The sequence below is a fragment of the Labrus mixtus genome, chromosome 7 (assembly GCF_963584025.1).
Source record: "Labrus mixtus chromosome 7, fLabMix1.1, whole genome shotgun sequence".
In the NCBI taxonomy this organism is placed as follows: Eukaryota; Metazoa; Chordata; class Actinopteri; order Labriformes; family Labridae; genus Labrus; species Labrus mixtus.
Window position 1 is genome coordinate 15,740,276 of NC_083618.1, and position 21,712 is coordinate 15,761,987.

Here is a 21,712-nt window from a genome sequence, read left to right on the forward strand (position 1 = left end):
GCAGACAGACAGGCGCAGCACACGCCCGGGAAACGAAGGGTTAAATAATAGATAATGTTGCACAGCTTAAAGGCATAGGTTACAAGAGTTTGTTTTACCTCTTGTAAATCAAAAATCAGTTAGCAGGGTTGGTAATGTATCCCTCTCTCTGTTTCTCAAATATTCATTTTATCTCGGCTCAATCTGCATCGTGCGTCAAACGATTCATGTTACACACCATTCTCTCTCTCTCTCTGTCTGCGACACACACACACACTCATTGCACACTCTTCATTACCTTGCCTCTGAAAACATTTAATGGGTGAGGTAATGATAGCCTACAATGAAAGTTATTGTAGACCTACATAATTGCAGTCAGCGCCATGGAAACATGAAACCCAGTTTACCATTCTTGGCACAGAATGATACAAAACACATTTCAGCAGCCTAGAAGATTAAAAGGCATACTGTATGTGCAGTGAGGTCAGGTATTCTATTTAACACGATGTTTATTAATTGTATCTGTCGTTTGATTTTTATTGAAAAAAAAAAAAACATGAATCCAAGTTTTTTTTGTTCCAGTTCTTTGTTCATCCCAGGAGAGAAAGGTCCTCCGTTATCGCTTAAATGAGGCCTTTATCATTTTGATTCGAGGGGGAAAAAATGGGGGGTTGGGTTGGTGTCGGTGGAGGAGTGAGGGAGGGAGGCTTCGTGGAGGCGGAGAACCTTGTGCCAGCTCACCCATGTGTGTAATGTGAAAAAGGAGAGCCGGGGGTGAAATAGTGAGGAGTGAGAGGAGGAGGACGAGGATGAGGAGGAGGAGGGGAAAAGTGTGCGTGGGGGTGGGTACAGTGGGAAATGAATTTGAGGACAACAGTGAGATCATAATGCCCCATTTTGGATTTGACTTTCGGTCACCAAGAGAAATTAAAAACAAAGAGCTCCCTGCAGGTGAAAGATAAAAAAAAAAAACACACACACACCGATGCAGCACACAGATAAAAGAGCTTTGATTGTGTATTTCTGTAACGACAGAGACCAGGACCCTCCTGGGACGTGGCACCCTGACCCCCTGATGACTCTCAGGATGGGTGATAAACTGAGCAAATCACTTTCCTCCCCTTTGGAGATGAAGGATAATGATGCAGTTCTCACAAATCTGAGACATCTACATGCTTGTTGTAGGTGTGAAGCCTTCAGTTTTTATTATTCAATTAGTTTGAGGCTCCTTTAGGACAATAGGCCTATGGGGGGGGGGGGGGGAATCATATTTTTCACAGTGTGACAGAAGCCTTACACTAGTATGGTCCTTTAATTTATTATTTAAAAAATAAATAAACTAAAATCTTATTGTAATCTCAGTCCAAATACCTACACACTCCCGATAGGCTGTATATGTCATTTTATTATTGTTATTGTCATGTGTACAGCAGGTCGTGAGAAGGTCTGCAGGCTGCAGGTGTCACGGCTGCTCTTTTCATCCTGCAGCAGCCTCCTTCAGACAGCACCGAGCGCAGATCAGAGCAGGGCTGCAGAGCGCTGATAACAGCCTCTGTCATTAACTCTTTCATTCAGGCTTGGTTGGGGGGGGGGGCAGCCATTTTCGTTCCCACAATTGAAAAAAAAAAAAAAAGATGCACAAAGCAGGTGCGCGTAATAGTGAGCTATTTATTTGCCTCATATTTTAGAAATCAACTCCTGGCGTTTAATTTAGATTGGAAAGTTATGAGAAATGGACAGGCCTGATACAACTAGGCTCACCTCCGTGATTGAAATCATTGTGTCGCAGCTTGGTTTCATGACTTAAGGTCTGTAAATTATACAAACTGACCAAAAATAATAATCATTTTAACGCGTTGTTCCCGGTCTATATTGAAGGGTGGATATCTAACTTGACAGCTGTTCTATTTAAAAAGTCAGTGCCTTAAAAATATATATTTTTACCTAGGACTTTAATGTGGTGCTTGTCCTTTAAATTACTGAAATACATTCATGGCAGGCCTCTCATGTTGGCCTGATAAAAAAAAAAAATAGACTTTTGTTCGATGCCAGTTCTTTTTTCCAGCTGCTCTTATCAGGTGACAGTCTATTAAAGATACCGGGTGCAGATCGTTTAATAGGCCATGTTCTTATTTTATTCTCGAGCTCAAAGCCAATAGTCTGGATGTTTGCAGCAGAGCAGGTTACAGTACAATGTTGGTGTTGTAGTTCAGACAGTGTTTGTAGGCCGCAGCTTTGCGTCACATGATCGTGCAGTCTGCAGCCTGAGGAAACACTGCACGCGCTGGACAGAGTACTACTGACAGGGCAATGTCAACAAACTGTTTGAGGCTCGCTTAGGCTTACATGAATGGAAAACAAAATCCCTGATATCAACGTTTAACATGACTTCTATTTCAAGATAAATACAATAAAACTGATAGGCTTATAAGAAATCTAGAAGCAACGTGTTCTTCTATACAGTATGACTTTATTTTTCAACCTATATCAATTTATTTTTCAATTTTCTTCTAGAAGGCGAAATATTCTTCTAAATGCACATTTTCGTTATTGTTTTTTTAACTGGACAAAAGGTGGAAGTACTCTCGATTTCCAAAGAATGAAAATAAAACAATTTCGCATTGTCACTAGAATAAAAAACCTGAATTCTCACTCAACATTTTCTCTGTCAGTACATCTAAAACATGGCCTGCGTTTTTAATTTACAAATGCTGAGACATGCAAATTTTTCTCAACGGAAACTCCGCCATGTCTCAGACAGCATCTTTACTACACACTGAATGAGTAAACTGATGAATGAGCGTCCTGAATGAAGACATCACTGAAAACACAACCGGGGGAATACAATTAGACCAAACGTAAAATCCAAATTGATGTAGAAAAATGACTATTCTAAATGTATACATTAAAATACTGCTGTCTAATGTCCAGTGTCTTACCATCATAAAAGTCAAAATGCAAAATATGTTTCCTCAACAAACGCAACACAGACTTTAAGATCGATCCCTGTAATCCCAGAAACAACTTGGGTAACTATAGTGATGCTCCGCGTCCTCGTTAAAAAATTAATTCGATTTACAACAAAATAAAAAAATTAACACAGTTTTAAAATGTTATTTTATCTAGTCCATAGAGTTTGAGTTTTCTTCGAATTACAGCCTCCTTTTATACGAGTAAAGTTATGCAAGATTTGAGGCCCCCGGAATGTCATTGGATGTTAGGATGAGGTATTATAGATTATGGGTTGGGGAAGGGATGGTGGGGGTACTACAAGCACCTCCCCTAGAAATGCAGCAAATCTCTCCCGTTTTCTCCTGGTGGGGCACTGGGAGGGCTGGAGACGTGCTTTGCATTGGCAGGCTGATGAGGACACGTGTCTCCTCCCTGCCTCCCCCCCCCCCCCCTCCCCCTCCCCGGGCTCCACGGTACCGCATTGGCATCAGTAAAGGCACCTGAAAGCCGACAACCGACTCCTGGAAAAGCTGGCTGCAACCTTATAACCTGAAAGACAGCGATATTATAGCCCCTACAGAAACCTGTGGCTCGCCTTTTGTCGTGCGTAAAGCTTTTGCGCACACCGCCAAACTGCCTCAGAGACTGAAGGTGCGCTACTCGTCTATCACAGAGCGCAGTCCCAAAATGCAGAAACGGAGCGGCGACTTCTGAAGGTGACATGAACCTCGTGCTAATCAAGAGCAGCAGGCGATCACTGAGCAAGAAGTGGAGATAGCAACTGAAAACCACCGGTGTCTTGAAACTAAACTTGTGTTTTTTTTTCCCGCGTGGCTTTATCTGATGCAGAGAACCAAGAGCTGCCACCCAAAGTAGCCTAACATTTTTACTGTCTGGACGAGAAAAACACTAATTTAACTGCAGCAAGATCCAGGAGAGGAGTGAAAAATGGCGACGTTAATCAAAAGCAAGCTTTCTAATAAACTGTCAAATGCAGCCACCACTGTCAGCAACAAATCCCAGGCGAAGGTGAGCGGCATGTTCGCCAGGATGGGCTTCCAGGCCGCCACCGACGAGGAGGGTCTGGGGTTTGCCGCCTGCGATGACCTGGACTACGACCACCGGCAGGGCATGCAGATGGACATTATGACAAGCGAAGAGATGGGAGGAGAGGGCGCCGGAGACGGAGGCGCGCTGGAGGGGGACAGCCACTACCAGAGGGACGGCACCGGTCCGCCGCACTCAGCTTCAAAAGACGGAGGTCTTACGGACGAGCTGGCTGAAGTCAGACCAAAAATCACCGCTTGGGAGGCGGGCTGGAACGTCACGAATGCAATCCAGGTAAAGACGCCATGCACAGACTGGAAACGGGCGGGTCCGGTGCTCCGTTCTAATTGGCCGCGTGCCTCTGTGAAATTCGAGAACAAGGCACACCTGCGCCTACATAAAGTCTTCATAAAATATTCCTAACAAAAGCAACACGGTTTTTCTCCCCTTGGAAGCAACTGTATTCAGTTTGCTGTTTTAATAAACATGCAACATATATCAGCATTTAGAAAGAGTTGCTAACGACTACAAATATTTTTTAACACACAACTGACTTTTATTCAAATATATTTTAATTGAAGTAGTGCATATTTCAGAGCATCTAAGGCGGTACAATGCGCTGGAAAAAAAGGGAGGTAGTTGATGCCCTGTGCCCCCCCCCCCCTCCTCTCTTCCCCCCTCCACTTCATTACACACATTCTTTGTCTGCAGGTATATATCCAATGTCATCGATGCCTTTGCCTGATAACCGCTCAACTAGCAATAAACACGACAATGAATACAAGACTAAGGAATTACACCATCAAGTAGTAGATTTTGAAAGGAGATAAAGTACAAGCTATGTTTTAATAATTTTGGACCCCTTTTGGGATTCTTTGTAAACATTTAAGGCTATAATTTTAAGATTTTGAAATAGCTTTTTATAGCTGGACACATGGGCATGTATATTTTTTTGCGCAAGAGAAGGGTCATGTATATTCCAATACTGTTTTGCGAAACGCATTCGCAGAGATAATTGAGCAACAGAAACCATTTTTACGCATGACAAATTACGCACAGGGAGCGAACTATGCGTGTAGTTCATTTGTGCAAAGGTGAGTGTGTGTGATATGAAAAGAGGCCTGCCATCATTTGGAGCGCAAGGATTTACTCGAGAGTGGAGTCCCCGGTGTGTAGGCTATGCGACAAAAATCCCTAGACGCAATCCTTTCATGCCTTATCACGGCTGTTGTCACGGCAATCGCTGTGACGTAAGAGTGTGTCTCCTCCAGCTTTTCGTGACGTCAGAGGCGGGCGGAGGCGCTCAAAGCGAAGTGGAAAACCCACAACATGAAACGGGAGTGTCATCCTCTACTGACGAGTCAAAGCCAAAGTTTAAAAATGATGAGAATTACAATAAAACATTCCATATTTGGAAATGAATAAGGAATGATTACTAAATGGTTAAATTCTTACACTCTGCTTCATTCATAGTGTGTTGTACCCTCTTTTTAATGTTTCTAGGGGATGTTCGTTCTTGGGTTGCCCTACGCCATCCTGCATGGAGGATACCTCGGACTCTTTCTCATTATTTTCGCCGCCGTGGTGTGCTGCTACACGGGGAAAATCCTCATTTCCTGCCTGTACGAGGAGGACGAAGATGGGCAGCTGGTCCGTGTGAGGGACTCCTATGTGGACATTGCCAACGCCTGCTGCCAGCCCAGGTTCCCGGCTTTAGGTGGCCATATCGTGAATGTAGCCCAGATCATAGAACTGGTGATGACTTGCATCCTGTATGTTGTGGTCAGTGGAAACCTTATGTACAACAGCTTCCCCAACATGCCCATCTCCCAGAAGTCCTGGGCCATCATCGCCACCGCTGCTTTGCTACCCTGCGCCTTCCTCAAGAACCTGAAAGCCGTCTCCAAGTTCAGCTTGCTGTGCACGATAGCCCACTTTATCATCAACGTCCTGGTGATCGCATACTGCCTCTCCAGAGCGCGGGACTGGGCCTGGGACAAGGTTAAGTTTTACATCGACGTTAAGAAGTTCCCCATCTCCATTGGGATTATCGTGTTCAGCTACACCTCGCAGATCTTCCTGCCGTCACTGGAGGGAAACATGCAGAAACCTAGCGAGTTCCATTGCATGATGAACTGGACTCACATTGCTGCCTGCATCCTTAAGGGCCTCTTCGCCCTCGTAGCCTACCTGACCTGGGCCGACGCAACCAAGGAGGTCATCACAGACAACCTGCCCCCCGGAATTCGAGCCGTTGTCAACCTCTTCCTCGTGTCCAAAGCTTTGCTGTCGTATCCGCTGCCGTTTTTCGCTGCCGTAGAGGTATTAGAGAAATCGTTTTTCCAGGAAGGGGGACGCTCGTACTTCCCAGATTGCTACGGAGGCGATGGACGCCTAAAGTCCTGGGGACTCAGTCTCCGGTGTGGCCTTGTCGTTTTCACCTTGCTTATGGCCATCTATGTGCCCCATTTCGCCCTCCTCATGGGTCTCACCGGCAGTCTGACGGGTGCAGGCCTCTGCTTTCTGCTTCCCAGTCTCTTCCACCTCAAGCTTTTGTGGAGAAAGCTGCAATGGCACCAGGTTTTCTTTGATGTCTCCATCTTTGTAATAGGAGGTATATGCAGCATATCTGGTTTTATCCACTCCACGGAGGGGCTCATAGAGGCTTTCAATAATGGCGTAGAAGAGTAGATTCAAGCCATTGTCGGAAATAGATGTTAACTGCAACTCCCCATTTAGTGAAAACATAAAGTCACGACTTTGCAGCAAGCGCAGCCCCCCTTTCTGCTTAAACCATGCGTAAAAGCACGCACAGACCACATGTACGCACATCTACAGTCTACAGCATCATTTAAGAACACACACACACACACACACACACACACACACACACACACACACACACACGCACACACACACACAAATGGAACCGGTGGCAGCAAAGGAATCTACCACAACACACTATATGGACAGTTCATGTTGTATAAATATGCGAACAAACGTACATAAAGATATTTTGCAGTGGAGTGAACGTTTACAATATCAACCTAAACGAAATTAGCAAGAAGGGCAGTTAGTATTTTCGTCGCTCTTGTGGTGCTTCCTCACATGAGACTTCACTTAATGTCAAGCTCGAGTTAATGATGGACGGATATTAGACGGCATAATGGGATTTAATTAGGGTTTAGATGTTAATTTCAAATGGAAATTTTGAAAAATAAAATACAAAATGCCACCCTATTCTTCTAAATGTTATTTGAAATATGATTATGGGCAATGAATGTGGTGTTCAATTCAGACATGAAGAAAAAAAAAAAAACAATGGCAATAACCAGCAGAAAAAAAACACGTGAATGCATCTTGCCGTGTGTTAAAGAATAGCGAAGTTTCGATAGAAATGAGAAAATTGGACCTTCCCCGAGCAGTTTAAAATACTGGAAATGCAAAATATCAAAGTTCACAGCAGCAGCTATTCAAACTATGCATTGAATGTATGATATTTCAGACACACAAAACAATGAAACTGGGAAGCAGAAAATACAAAAAAAATTATTTCGATTATTCTGCGTGAAAGTGTTAAAGCTTTGATATTTCTTTTCCAATATTTAAATTTATTTTATGAAGCTCTTAAATCGGCAATAATGTAATCCAAAAGAAACCTCCTCACATCTTGGCCGAAATGTCAGCTATAGACGGGGACCCCTAATTGAAATCGTGCGCACTCAATTACCCATAATGCTTTCCATTACATTAGAAAAAAACATGGCCTGTTCTGAAATTAATTTGAAAGACTCAAGTGTCGCAAATTCGATGTCTGAAAATCTGAAAAGAGATCCTTGAAGAGGAAAATGTGCATACAGACATTTCTCATTCTGTGCAATGCAATGGGTCCTGTGGAAATGTTATAAAAACCGTATGTGTAGTGTGTTATTGTGGTTTCAAAAAGATGGAATGTATATCTCAAAGTCGTTATCATATATCGTGAAATTAATATTAAAGAATAAAGACATAAGTGAAATTATAATGTAAAAATGTGTGTGGTTTTATGTAAAACGACAAACGGTCAGAACATGTATTTTTTTCTCTCTATAATAAAATACAGAAAATGTTGGAGAAAAAAGTGGCATTCATTTTTATTCTGTTGAATTCGAAATTGAGGTTAAGTGACAACCAGCAAAAGGCCTTGGGGGGGTGATCATACCATGAGTCTCTGTTGGTGTCTGAGAGGAAGCGATGGAGGTCGACACAGGCCTATTGTCTACACATAATCCCATTACAAATCCTGCTGTATTTTCTTTGCAATCATATTTTCCGTTTTGTCTAAAAAGACACTTAAAGTATGAGTATTCTCCATCGGGCCTTGCAAAGCTACATGCTCTAATAAAGAGAATAAAGACAGATTATGTGCTGCCGGCATCAGGCCTTATGCTCGACCTGTCCAGATGTTGCTGCGCAACGCGTTCCGTTTATACTGCGAGTGGGCAAATCCTCCAGCTGTTGAAAATTCAAACTACCTGGTGCGTACCGATTAACCACCTACCTGAACTATCAGCAGCCAGAAAGGCTCAATTCAAAGCACCGAAAAGAGATTTTAATTTCCAAGGTGATCACAGGATAACATGTGAAGAGCGCAAACTGAACATTTAAATCCATATTTTTCAATAATTTTAGGCCCAAAACCTTATTTGAAGTTAAAGAATTTTTACTGCATACCTCAAACTTAGGGATCAATCAACCAGGGTTGTCCGTAATAGTGAATATTTAAAACGGAATCGTTTTGTGTAAATGTATGAAAGGTGTCCTAACATTAACCAAGTAAAAGATGAATTTCCTGCTATACTCACCGCCATGATTTTTACTGAACATTTTCATGCTTGGAGAGCCCCCTAGTGGACTGGGGAGTAGTTGCTCAAAAGTCAAAAAATGAATTCATCAGGCACGTCTTCACTACTCATCAATGCAGTCATACTGAGTAGTTTGAAGTATTTTAGGACACCAAAAATAATGTTAAGACATGCTGCTCTTCATCTTTATCGCCCCCAACAAAACATGACAGGACTCAAATCAAGTAAGTTAGGTCACTGCTTGTGCTTCGGATGAGTTTCTCTCAGCTTTTGTTGGAGAAAAAAAGGGTTATTCTATTTTATATGTTTATTGGTAAGGTATGATTTGTGTGTCTAGGAGTGCATAACACTGAAAGCTGTTAGTAGGCCTCATGCATGTTAATGGGATGGAAAAAATTACAAGGAAAACCCTCAAATTTAGGGCCAGACATTAAAACATCAATTAAACTCAGGTTAGTAATAAAGATGTTAAATTGACACCACTCTGACAGTATTATACACTGTACAGAAGTGTTTCTGTTCAGGCAGAATTCTGTGCAGACAGGCTCCATTTGATCAAGCTACTAATATACAAGTGAGATGACTGATGAGTAATTACTATACGAGTTTATACATTTGAGTTTCTGTTTACTTAATATGAGGCAACCCTTTGTAGGTATATTTACTTTCAATATTTTATTTGAGCAGAAATTCATGATATGAAACAGAATTATAAACAGTGACAGTAGAATTTAACTCTAAAGCGGTAACATGCTCCCATGCTTCAGCGTTAGTGGTTCACTGGCGCCCACTGCTGGCCACACAGGACAGGAGGAGCATCATAAAACAGTGTTCATCTCGCTCATTGGACATCAGTGCAAAGTCTCATTTCGCAAGAACTTGAGAGCTCGAAATGTACACAAGATAAAACATTAAAATACTTTTCACTGACAGGAATAAAACAGCTTGTTTTCAACATGACACTCCACGTTAGACAAATTACTTTTTATTCAAGTAATGGAGTTTCTGAAAACACCAATAAAACTTTCATAATTATACAAAGACAGTGAAATATTTACAGGCAATTGATGCCATTGGTAAGAAAGGAACTCACAAAAGGATAAGTAGATTAAAGATGTGAAAAAGGTATCCAAGTGGCCCACAGAGAAGAACATCCCCATGAAGTGAATCTGCCGTCTGAATAGTAGTAGAGCAGATTCAGACACATCAGCTGTACACTGACATTAATGTTTTCACCTTTGTACAGATGGAGTCCGCATGGCCTCACAGTCGCACACGAAGCCCTCTAATGATGGAGTGAGGGGGAAACAATAAGGCTCATTGGATTGGCTCTTCGTTGTTCAGGGTTGTGGGCTTTTTAGTTGAGGTCTCAACCACCCAAGGGTGGGACAGGACACCCTGGATGGGCAGTCTTTGCATGGGGCTGTGCTTCAGCAGCCTGGCAACTAAGTCTTTAGCACCAGCACTGATATTGGATTGTGCAGGGTAGGTATACTCCACCTGGAGGGAAAAGCCAGAAAAATCAGTGCAAGGCTCAACTGTAGTGCAAACATGAAGGTGGGAAGAAAAACTGACAAGTTCTGGAAATGTAAAGGTTTAGGATACACGTATCTTTATTACCATTACTCATTTTATTCTGCATTAAAACGATAAAAAAATACACACTATATTATATTATATAATTTTGGGAATATCTAGTTATCCAATGCTTACCCTCGATATTCTACGGTAGGTTTCATCATGAGATTTGGCCTCAAATGGGGGTTTTCCGACTAGGAACTCATAGCAGAGCACACCCAGACTCCAAAGGTCTACCTTTTCATCATGAGTTTTTCCCTCAATCATCTCTGGAGGCAAGTAGTCAAGAGTTCCACACAGTGTGGACCTCCTGAAAAAAAAAGAATGGTTGGGAAGTCAGATTCATGCCAGAGACAGAAAGGGTAAAGAGAAGTGTGTACAAACAAGCCAAGAATTCAAGAATAGTTCATGACTTGAGTGCCAGACTAGAAAATGACAAATGCTACCCAAAACTAATTTTAACAAATCCTAATGATAACAGTTTTACTGGAAGGCACTACATATACAATACTTGATTAAAAAAAAGAAAAGTATATGCATACCTGGAGGAAGGTGTGTGGACAGACCAGCCAAAATCTGCAATCTTAAGCTCCCCGTTGGCCCCGAGTAACAGGTTCTCTGGCTTGATGTCCCTGTGGATTACCTTCTTGGAGTGGCAATAGGTGAGGGCATCTGCCAGCTCCATGATGTACTAGTACATCAAATAAAAAGACAGTCAATACAACTTTCATCAACATGTTTGACCGCATCCTTCATTTTAAAACATTCCAAAAACTCAAAAAGTATACTGAATATTAACTTGTTGATAGAGTTCAAATACAGCAGTTTATATTCATTTTAACCATCACTTAAACTAAATGAATTCACACAAGTGTCGAGGTTGGTCAAATTCCAATGGAGAAGCAACGTACACATTTTATTCTTAAAAAACAACAACAAAAAAAACAAACTTACTGTTGCACTTCTTTCCTCTGAGAAACTTCCACAGCGCTGCAGCTCACCGTACAGTTCACCCTTTGGTGCAAACTCAAGGATGAGGTACACCCGAGATGAATCGTGGAAGTAACCATAGAGGCGCAGAATATTGGGGTGCCTGCAGGAAGACGATGCAGACAAGTGGTCTGAGAAATTTTGTTGAAAACTCAGCAAACATTCAATAAAGGACATAAGACCAGAATGACCAAAGTTACTCCTTGTGATATTAATGTCGCTGCCAAATGGGCTAAAACTTTCAAACCAAGACGGACATGAACCACCAGTCATTAACTAAAGCGGAGACATGAAAAGATTTAAAGATGAATCAAGCATGATTCTGCTCATCAATGGAATGTCTGGTTCAAAAAGCTACAAAGAAACACATGTAATGTTCTCCACGCTTTACTGCTCCAAAACATGTGGCACATGAGCACAGCCGAATAAAGCTCAACTAGCAAACTGAAGGACTTTACACACAAAAAAAAACCACCTGTCATATAAGTAGCTCACTTTGCAAGTCTACTGAAGGTGCATTGCCTGGGACAGTCACTGTCATTGTTGTCACTTTCCAGAGATTTCAGTTTACAACTCTATTTGGTGCACATGAAACAAAACATATACACTGCATATAATATCCAAAGGTCTAATTGTAGTTTGACCAGTTTTGGATGAATTCAAATAACTTTATCAATAACCAGAAGAAGTTACCTGACTGGTCATTTGAATTACTGTCTGTTCAAATAAATCAACATCAACTTTGTGCTTGTTCTCGTCTTGTCAGTGATTTAGAAATCAGTAAAAAGTTGATAGAAACTGATGTCTGCGATCTGTAAAAGCCCCCAACTCATAATAAGGATGGCCAAGTAGCAAAACTTCCTCTGCTTGGTCAAACTACAGTCAGGAGTCATATTTGACACAGTAATTTTTCAATTGCGTAACTGGAACAATTCATTACCTGAGGTGAGACTGGATCTCTACTTCTCTCCTGAGCTGGTGCTCCACCCCAGCCTTCTCCAACTGCTTCTTGAAGAGCACCTTCAGGGCCAAGATGAACTTACTCTGCCGCTCTCTGGCCAGATACACATTGCCAAATTTACCCTTTCCCAAGGGACGGCCAATGTCAAAATTTTCCAAGCTCCATCGCTTACTGCATGAGCAGAAATGTACATTGTTACGAAACAACGTTGACTACAAAAGGTTTAATTTTTAAGCTTATGAATGAAATGTACAATCAGACAAACCTTGCTGCAGAGGCTTTGGCAGAGTCCATCATGGTTAGTTTGTCTAATAAAAAGACGAAAGAATTCATTAGAGACCCCAAAAATACCACACAGACCTTTGCTTTGAATGTATAACTTTAGTGTTATGCTTACTATGGGGCTTGTCCTGCTTTGCTGGTTCTGACGGTGCTTTAGCTGGCTCTGGGTTAACTTTGGACAATTCTGTCTTTGGCTGGTTTAGCTGGGGACCACATTTAGGATGTGGTGTAGGATTTCCACTTGGAGTAGCAGGGTTGACATTCTGAGTGTTAAGGTTGGAGGACTTTGCAGTAACAGAGCCGTAAGACACTGGTTTCTGATGGCTCACAGGCCTCTGAACACGCTGAGGTCCATTTGACACACCTAGGACACGCTGATGTGAAGCTGGCGTAACCACAGCCACCTGGGACTGTTGGGAGACAGGAATCCGCTTCGGCCCATCACTGACTGACTGCAATTAAAAATGAACAAACAATAAACAGACTATTGGCTTGTTTTCTGATCACCCTCACAACATGGATGCACCGTCTTTTGTCAAGTCTTAAACCATGACTTTTGAGTTGTATGTTTGGCTATGAGTGCCATTTTATTTCACTTATACAGCACTTTAAACACAAAGTGCTTTGACATACAAAGAAAGCGCCCAAACACAGAAGAACATAAACAACAGCAAAATGCATATTCATAGTTTGGTGTTGGATATTTATTAAAAAGCCTGTACACTGTGGCAATAATTCAACTTTTAAATGACAGGTTGGTCAGCAGTGATTTCTTCCACCTGTCGATTAAATACTGTAACATGTGCATTACCTTTACTTCTGGCTTTTGAGGTTTTATGTTCTTCGTCAGCTTGAGTCTGGCAACAGAGTCCATATCCTGAAAGAAAGGAAAGTGGAGAATATTATAAACTACTATTACTTATTAAAGCAGTAATTTACAAAAGCAGAGAACTGGGTCATGTTAATCTGGCTACACTGTTTTAAGTGAAAAATAAACCTTCAGATGCAAAGATGTTTTAACTTATTATTGATGCTCCCTTGTACTTTTACACACATTACTAAATAAGATTTCATCATTTCATCAGACTGCACAAAGACCAGAAAACTTTAGCAACCTTCATGGCGAGGCTAAAGTCTGATAAGTCAAGTTTAGGGCTAACTTCTTATCAGGTAGAGATATAAAACAAAGCAGCTGTAGTTACTTACCTCAATAAGTTGACGGTATTACACAAACACAGAAAGCAAACCCTGAATTCAAAGAGTGGCTCTGACACAGGAAGCTAACGTGAGCTAGCAGCTACGTCGGTCGATTGACGAGAGCTGGTTTTTGTGACTAACTACATTAATATTCGTTTTTAATGGCAAGGCTTTCGCAATATAACTCCTCCGGAAGCCGGTTCAATGTTTAGAATAGGTAAAATGCAGGCGAATAAGACTCAAAAAAGACTTTAAAGTAATGCAAGTCAAACCCTGAAACGCGGCTGTTTCACACGTCTCGTCTTAACTGCTTGTTTGATTTCAAACGTCCCTCCGTTTAAAACCTTTAAACACACCGCGGCCTCTCATTGGCTGAGGGAATGCTCGCGCTCGTCCACCATTGGCTGCTTGCGACAGCTCGGCGTCATAGACAAATCCTCCGAAACAGCAGAGGGCAGGCAAGGGTGAAGAGCTCTGGTGTCAAAAATTAAACGAAAAAAATCTCATGCAAATACATAAATAGGGAGATGTTTTTGTTTTGATGTTGGTTTTCTGAACAGTTTTTATGTCTCATGCTCAAAGCAAAATAAAATAAATGTGTCAACTCAGCCTGAGTTGCATATATCATATATCAAACTGTACTGTGGGCTCATGTTTTTTTGTATGGGTGGGATATGTATGTATATATGTGTTGTGTTGTGTGTTTGTATGTATGCTGGCTGCTGGAACACCTAAATTTCCCTGCTGGGATGAATAAAGTATATCTTATCTTATCTTATCTTATCTTTATCATCACATTTTGTTGGACAGAAAGTGTTAACTTCATCTTACCTCGGTTTGGGAAAACACAACTAATAATTAACTCCAAACATTCAATTTAAGGTTGGATATGGATTTATTTATTTATTTATTTTCACCAAAATGACATTTAATAAAATCTTTGCGTAGTTCTTCTGGGGATGAAATTGCAAATCAATCAATTGGCCACAGCGCGGCAGCATCTGGCCTTTGCATTTCAACGTGCATCATCTATGTATGAACACCGTTCAGAGGAATGCAGTCCTACTAGTTCACCCCTCAAGGTCTTTCATCAGTGGGCAAAGAAGTTCTATAATCCAAAAGTAAAAGCAATTTAAGCATTTTACATATTTCTGAAGAAAAAGTATCATCTGAAAAAGCATCACTTTATACCTAAAGTACCGAAAATGGAAGTCATTAGAAAGAATGAAACATTTGAGAATAATGTAGATATCAACAAAGACACAACAAGTGATGCAATCCTTTGTCTGCATTTGGTAATGATGGAACTCCTTAATTTACTCGATTCCCTGCAGGATAGCTTAATGCAAAATAATATTATGTAATGAATACAAATTAAATTTAATGTAGACATGAATAAATAGAAAGTTTGCTCACAAGCTTAATTCGAGAAAAGTACACAATACCTCAAAATCAGGACTCTAGTTAATAGTTTCACTAACAACTTTAGTTTTAGTGTGTAAACTCTGACAATATGGGTCAAAATTAACTCTTATTTCCTTTAACTAACAATGACTTCTACAGAGTAATTAGAGAATATTTAATCAAAAATCAAGCTAATATCGTATTTCAGAAAACATTTTCATCGAGGTCATGTTGCTTCTTGAAACAACTACATTGGATGAATATCAAATGTGTGGATAATGATTGAAAAGCTCTTCTGAAACACGTTAAAATACATAACTTTATTGCAATATTTAAGTTAGTGAGACATATTTAACATAGGCACAAAATCTCATTTATTAACTAAGCATCAGATATCACATTTCTCAATACTCAACCACAGTCACAGCTTACTACTTCAAAACCAACTTATTTCTCTAAATAAATATTCCTGTTACGTGTAAAAAAAATAAATTAGAGAAACTTTCCCATGACCATACCGCTGTCTATTACATGAAGAGAAACCTTTTTCATATGCTTATTGTAACCACATCTAACATCTCAAAAACAGTATTACCAAAATATTAAGACTGCTTAGCAACCTCAGAATTGTAGCAGCTTTTCTTTGTTTAAAAATATAATATCTGAAGTGCAAATCAGTGTCACCTGTCCACAGAGAGGACAGGCTGAGAGGTCTTTGTTATAACCGAGAAACTAAAGTCTTGAGTGTTTTGATAAAACTGTTTGAGTCCAGTGAACATGTTCAGGTACAGTATGTAACTGATAGGTCTTACTGATTTAGTGTCTACACATTGCACTGATTCAAATTAGAGTAACAAAGCATTTGATAAGGTCTCCTTCAAAAACATAAATATGGCAAGTAGCTTGATCCCTTCATTTCACTTAAATATCTCAACAGCATTATTAGTTATCACATTACAACATAATACAGTTAACATTCAGGCTGACAAACATTTGCCTGGGACAGAGTGTCTTATTATTACTGAGGTCCCGCAAGAAAACATTGAATAGAAAGCTCTTTTACAGTTATGGCGAAACAGATCAACATGTCATTATTGTCGGCTGGGCTAACCCAAGCTTTTACTCTCCGTCACCTGACACCACCTTCATGTACCCTTGACATGCTACACACTTGACTCCTTCTTTGACATAGCATTGTTGTTTTTTTAGAACAAGATTATTCCCTTCACAATTAAAGTTTTTAACAACTCTGTCGTTGTCAGCACAGAGTCCAGAGGAGCCAGAGGAGACTTACTGGTGTTCTGATGAAAACACAACTGGCTAAGGTGCTTGAAAGAGGCTGGACAAAAAGTGGGTGTGTCTGCTTTGGCACTTTTTTTTTTTTTTTTTTTTCCCCCCCAGGTCACCCAGTGGTTCTGCTACCTTTTGACAAAGTTACATGTTTCCAAACACAGTTAATAGTGGTGTTTAAACTTGTCCCTGAGCTTAGTGCTTTCTTTATTCCCCCCCCCCAAAGTTACTTAGTCGGTGCAGTCCTGCGAGGCAGCATGCACTGAAAACACTCCACAGAATCGTTTTATATCTCAGTCTGCTATTAAAATATATATCTAATGTAGATAGTAAAGTTTATGACATGAATGAAGTTTTACCCTCACATAATACAAAATCTCCAGAGCACCAAAACAGCACCAGAGCATCACAAAGCGATGCTGCTTGTACCGGCAGGTTGTTTCTCTCAGACTCTGCTGGACAAGAGAGGCGGCTGTCATTTCTCAGTGACAGCGGCAGCAGCCATGGGGGTGCGTATGGTCGTGCGTGCTGTTGCTGCCAGCTCCTCGATTTCTGCGTTCAGTCGTCGGATCACCCACTCCATGGCTTCACGACCCTGAATAAAAACAAAAAAAGGAATTAGTCAGCAAAAAAGAATAACATCAAGTTTTATTCGAAGAAAGGAAGTATGGCGATGTTTTATTTTGCATCCTGCAGGGTTTTTTTTACTATCCATTTATCTCTCATTTATTTACCTGCTCTCTGCACTTTAAGGGTTGTTTTGGGTTCAATTGTTTTCATGCTTAAGTCTACTAATAGCTCGGGAAGCTGTGTAGGAATGTGTTTCAAAGGTCTTTGCTAGAATGTACAGTTGAGACTGTGTTTACTAGCAACAGGCATTACATTGTGACTGTACTCATGATGTTACAGCACACTTGCTTTGAGTATCTCCGCCATGAGAAAGAACAAAGACATCGTCTTTGGGAACACATATCTGGTGCTCCCACATTTCTCTCCTTTAAATCCAAGGTTTTGTGTAATACTCTCGTGAAATATTTTAGACTTTTCTCCTTAGGGCCTGAAAACCCATTACTTTTAACCGAAGTATAAAAGACAAAAACTCTACGGTTATACAGAACTTCTCAACCCAGATATAAAATACAAAAAAAGGCAGCCAGTAGACATTTCTTAATTTGAAGAGATCACAAGTTAAAAAGGCATGGAACTACAAGCGCAGTAATTACATAAAGCACATTGTTGCATAAGCTGTAAATTAGGATACATTATAAGATATGGCTTTGGGTTGAGATATGAAAGTGGACAATATGGTGCTACTCTTTGCCATGTTTTTTTTTTTTTTAAGTGAGGCAGACAAATAATATGTTTTACGAGATGTTTAGATCAACATTTGTCCTACTAAAACTCACTACAGACACATCTGTTACTAAAAAAAGACATTTCTAAAAGATGTCTTACCTTCCCAGCGTTGGAAGAGATGGTGCTGGCCATTACTCCCTCGAGGTAACTGTTGAGACTGACTCCTTTCACTGAGATGATAGCTTCCTGAGTCAGTATCGTCCTAGAGTTGAGGTGGGTTAAAAACAATCAGTGTTAAAGTCTTATTTAGAAATGAATTATTAAAGTTATTTACAATCCTTTCCAATAGAAACGAAACACAACTTACTTTTCTTTATCCTCAGGGTGTGGCTTGTATGTTAACTTCTCATCCACAGACACCATGTTTGTGAAAGTGATCTATAGAGGAAACATCAGAAATTTATGTTAGAAGATATACAGTAGTCAGAGTGAGAGCATGTGAACGCAGCACAATGTGTGTTCATTGTTGAGCTGAGAGTTATTTGCCTGTAGGACAAGCTAGACTTCATTCCAGAGACATATCACTTTTTAACACACTAAGCTGTGTGTGGGTACAACTCTGGCGCGTTATGGAAAGACTCACATTTGTCGACTGAAGTTCAAAAGTCTTCTCTTTGGGATCCACAACAGAGTGCTCCTGAACGTATGTGTACGTCCGTGCGTTCCCAATTATCTGAAGAAAAAGACAAGACATGCACAATATTACAAACTCAAGTAAACAGCAAACTTCATTTTCATTCAGTCATTCCTTTTTACAATTTGGGCATTTATTTTATAATTTCAGCCTACTCTGTGCTTGATCTATCCCACCAAAAATGATTACGAGACACAGAGCTTCATGCCCAGAAACACTGTAAACAAATCGTGTTTTGACTTTGTCTTCAATTCTGTTGAAAACATTGTTACTTAATCTAGTGTTTTTAATGTAAACAAAGAGAAGACGCCAAAGATTACAGTTGAATTATAAGCTTCTTGAAGCGGACCATTTGGGAAAGGAGGCTTTGCGTAGCTTAGTACAACCAAATGTTAAATGTATGAACAGCGGAAATAAAGACTGAAATCTGTATGAACCTGAAGTTCCAACCAACCTCACGAGTGCTCCAATAAATAAAGTGATTATTTTGTTGTGCTTTATAACATAAAAACCCAAATAAATTAATTTCAATTAATTGTCAAGTTCAATAAAAAGGTAAGCCTAATGACCTTTTTTTTTTTTTTTAGAGTTCAGGGTATACAAACAGGAAGACGACATCCTGATGCATCCAGTTAATACCCAGTTCACCTAGGCTTGGGATTGACTAGATTAGAGACAATCTAATTAAGGCTTGGGATACTATGCTATCAATCACAGGGACACTCTGTGTCATAGACTGCCCTTTGAATTAAGGGGCTATTCATGGCTATGGCCTCCAACTACAACCTTATCCTTAAAACATCTGAACCAGGGTCAGTGCCAAAGAAGTGCTGCTGATTTGCCTATGTTTACACAGGTTGGAAGCAGAATAGTATCTCTACCAGGTCACATCATTTATGAGCTCAGAGCAAAAGAAGGAGAAAAGTTCACGTGACATGTTGCAGACATTCAGAGGCCTCTGTAACTAGTGACCTCTAGTTTCAACCCGAGCAGACAGCTATGGAAAGTTACATCACATGCAGTCAGGGGTTGCATCCAAGCAATGATAGAAATGGCACTACCGTGTCCCGTACAACACGAGCCGTGGAGCAGGGCCATAAATTGGCCTGGGCTATAGTAAGCCACCAGGTCTGCTGCCTCTACCCTGTGGACAGAAATAGCCTTGCAAGGTTAAGGTCCCGCTCACTGGCTGGCTGGAAAGCACTAACCCTATCACTGATATATGACTAGGCAGGTCATACTGCTTTCATTAAGCAACTTCCAAGGTTGAGCACCCAGACCACAAGCACAAACTTTCTATTGCGTTTGTCCATTGAGAGTCACATGTGTTTCCAAGGTGTTCAACCACAAGTTAGGAGCAGCAAAATATTTCACAATGAAGCTAGACTGCAGAGCAATACTGCCGATATGGTTTAAAACTCACAGATTTCACTATAGAAGGAAGACCCCACTCTGTGCCGAGTAATCTTTTACTGTGGAGGCGTCCCTGTTTGTCAATGCCTCTGTCCAACACATCCACTCCAATCACATTAGGGTTCATGGGGTTGGGGTATTTCTGCATAGCAGCTTTGGTCACCGTCTCCCAAGGATGGCTGCAGAAGAAAAGGCAAATATGAATACAATTGCACCGATTGACTTTGTGATTGCCAGCTACAGTATAGATGTGACAAACCGCTTTATAAGACAAGGAAAACAGAAATGTTGTTACTGAATTGAATCGTTACACTTTGGTTTCAGTGACTTTGAGCGTTTGAGTGGAAATAGCGTCTTTGGTGGTAGATGTATTTTCTGCAGTGAATAATATACGTTTCCTATAAAAATGTGACAACAATTACGCCAGTGAACGAGTGGTGAATGATGTGAGCCAAGTCTAATTTAGCCACAATAATAGGATACATTGGGGCGCTGGCGGCGCAGTGGTTAGTGCGCGTGCCCCATGTATGGAGGCTATAGTCTTCCAAAGCGGGCGGCCCAGGTTCGAATCCAGCCTGTGGCTCCTTTCCCACATGCCATTCCCCACTCTCTCACTCCCCGATTTCCGACTCTATCCACTGTCCTATCTCTACATTAAAGGCCCAGAAATAAATCTTTAAAAAAAAAAAAATAATAATAATAATATAGGATACATTTATTTTTCACAACAGTCTGTAAGAGATGCTGTACAAGTACAATGTGGGTCGAAGGCTCAGTCTATGGTCAAAGGTAGCGTTCATGGTTGCCACGGAGACGCATGAACACGCAATGAGTGATCTTTGCGCAGTGACGCAAGCAGACACGGCGGCAAGATGTAGGGGAAAGGTCGCACGCTGGGGGCTGATCCTGACCGGCGGATTATGCAATACGACAGCTTTTTTTTTTTTTTTTATCTTAATACGTTTAATGGTTAACTGTATGATGTACATCACTGATATCTCGCGTGCCTTCTTCCATGCACCCTCGCTAAAACGCTAAGTTATGGATAGCCGCTTATTTAAGGCCAGCTGGCGTTACTTTACAGCTTGAACCAGACACTGAACCTCCGACAGACCCCGTAACACATCAGCAGATTAAAGACAAATTGCCTTCTAAGAAACGCCACTTACTTGAATACGTGCTCTGACGTCCAGATCTTCATGGTTTTTAATATGCTGGTTGACAGAGGCTACTGATACTGAAGAGTCGAGGAGTGGATAAGTCAGCAGGCAGACACAATCGCACTGAATGAAATGTGTGAACCACGTTCAAAGACACCCCCTCAGCCTCCTCCCACTGTACCAGAGAGGTCACATGAGTAGCGTTAGTGACGTACTTCCTCTCGTTAGAAAATGCCGCATGAGCGCTGCCAGACACTGAAGACATCTAGAAAACAACGTTTTATTTAATTGAGTTAGAGTGAGAAAAAAAAAAAAAAAAGACAACCGAAAATGACACCGTGTTTCACTGTATTGTATGGCGTGCAGTGTAATTCATATTCAGGTCGTGTGATTTCGTCCATTTAACCTTCGGTGTGGTCAGCTGAGTGAAGGTTGAAAGTTCTCTGCAACCTTGGTATACTGAATGAGAAGACCAAGAAGAAACAACTCATTAATCAAATGTTCATGCAATTCATGTCGATATTGCACATATCTCATGTTTGGTTTTTTTTGTTTTTTTAAAGCTATTACAACTTGCCGGAGTATGGTGTAATTTATATGACAAGTTACATAATCAACCCTGAAA

The 21,712-nt window shown here is 40.8% G+C and overlaps 3 protein-coding genes across 3 annotated transcripts; 1 reads left to right on the plus strand and 2 right to left on the minus strand.

Annotated features, from left to right (window-relative positions):
• Positions 1-3,325: 3,325 nt before the first annotated feature.
• Positions 3,326-6,900, plus strand: slc32a1 (solute carrier family 32 member 1). Its single transcript, XM_061043265.1, has 2 exons — positions 3,326-4,272; positions 5,482-6,900. The coding sequence occupies exons 1-2, from the start codon at positions 3,880-3,882 to the stop codon at positions 6,667-6,669; spliced, it is 1,581 nt and encodes a 526-aa protein (XP_060899248.1). The 5' UTR covers positions 3,326-3,879; the 3' UTR covers positions 6,670-6,900.
• Positions 6,901-9,482: 2,582 nt separating this feature from the next.
• On the minus strand, positions 9,483-14,151 carry aurka (aurora kinase A). The gene is made up of 9 exons (XM_061043266.1): positions 13,840-14,151; positions 13,445-13,510; positions 12,749-13,085; positions 12,617-12,659; positions 12,331-12,522; positions 11,355-11,493; positions 10,943-11,091; positions 10,536-10,710; positions 9,483-10,322 (listed from the first exon to the last, which is right to left on the minus strand). Exons 2-9 carry the CDS (start codon positions 13,505-13,507, stop codon positions 10,140-10,142), a joined length of 1,281 nt encoding a protein of 426 aa, XP_060899249.1. The 5' UTR covers positions 13,508-13,510; positions 13,840-14,151; the 3' UTR covers positions 9,483-10,139.
• A 1,384-nt stretch (positions 14,152-15,535) lies between these two features.
• prelid3b (PRELI domain containing 3) lies at positions 15,536-21,258 on the minus strand. Its single transcript, XM_061043267.1, has 6 exons — positions 21,097-21,258; positions 19,938-20,106; positions 18,464-18,553; positions 18,188-18,258; positions 17,980-18,082; positions 15,536-17,119 (listed from the first exon to the last, which is right to left on the minus strand). Exons 1-6 carry the CDS (start codon positions 21,126-21,128, stop codon positions 17,000-17,002), a joined length of 585 nt encoding a protein of 194 aa, XP_060899250.1. The 5' UTR covers positions 21,129-21,258; the 3' UTR covers positions 15,536-16,999.
• Between the last annotated feature and the right edge of the window lie 454 nt (positions 21,259-21,712).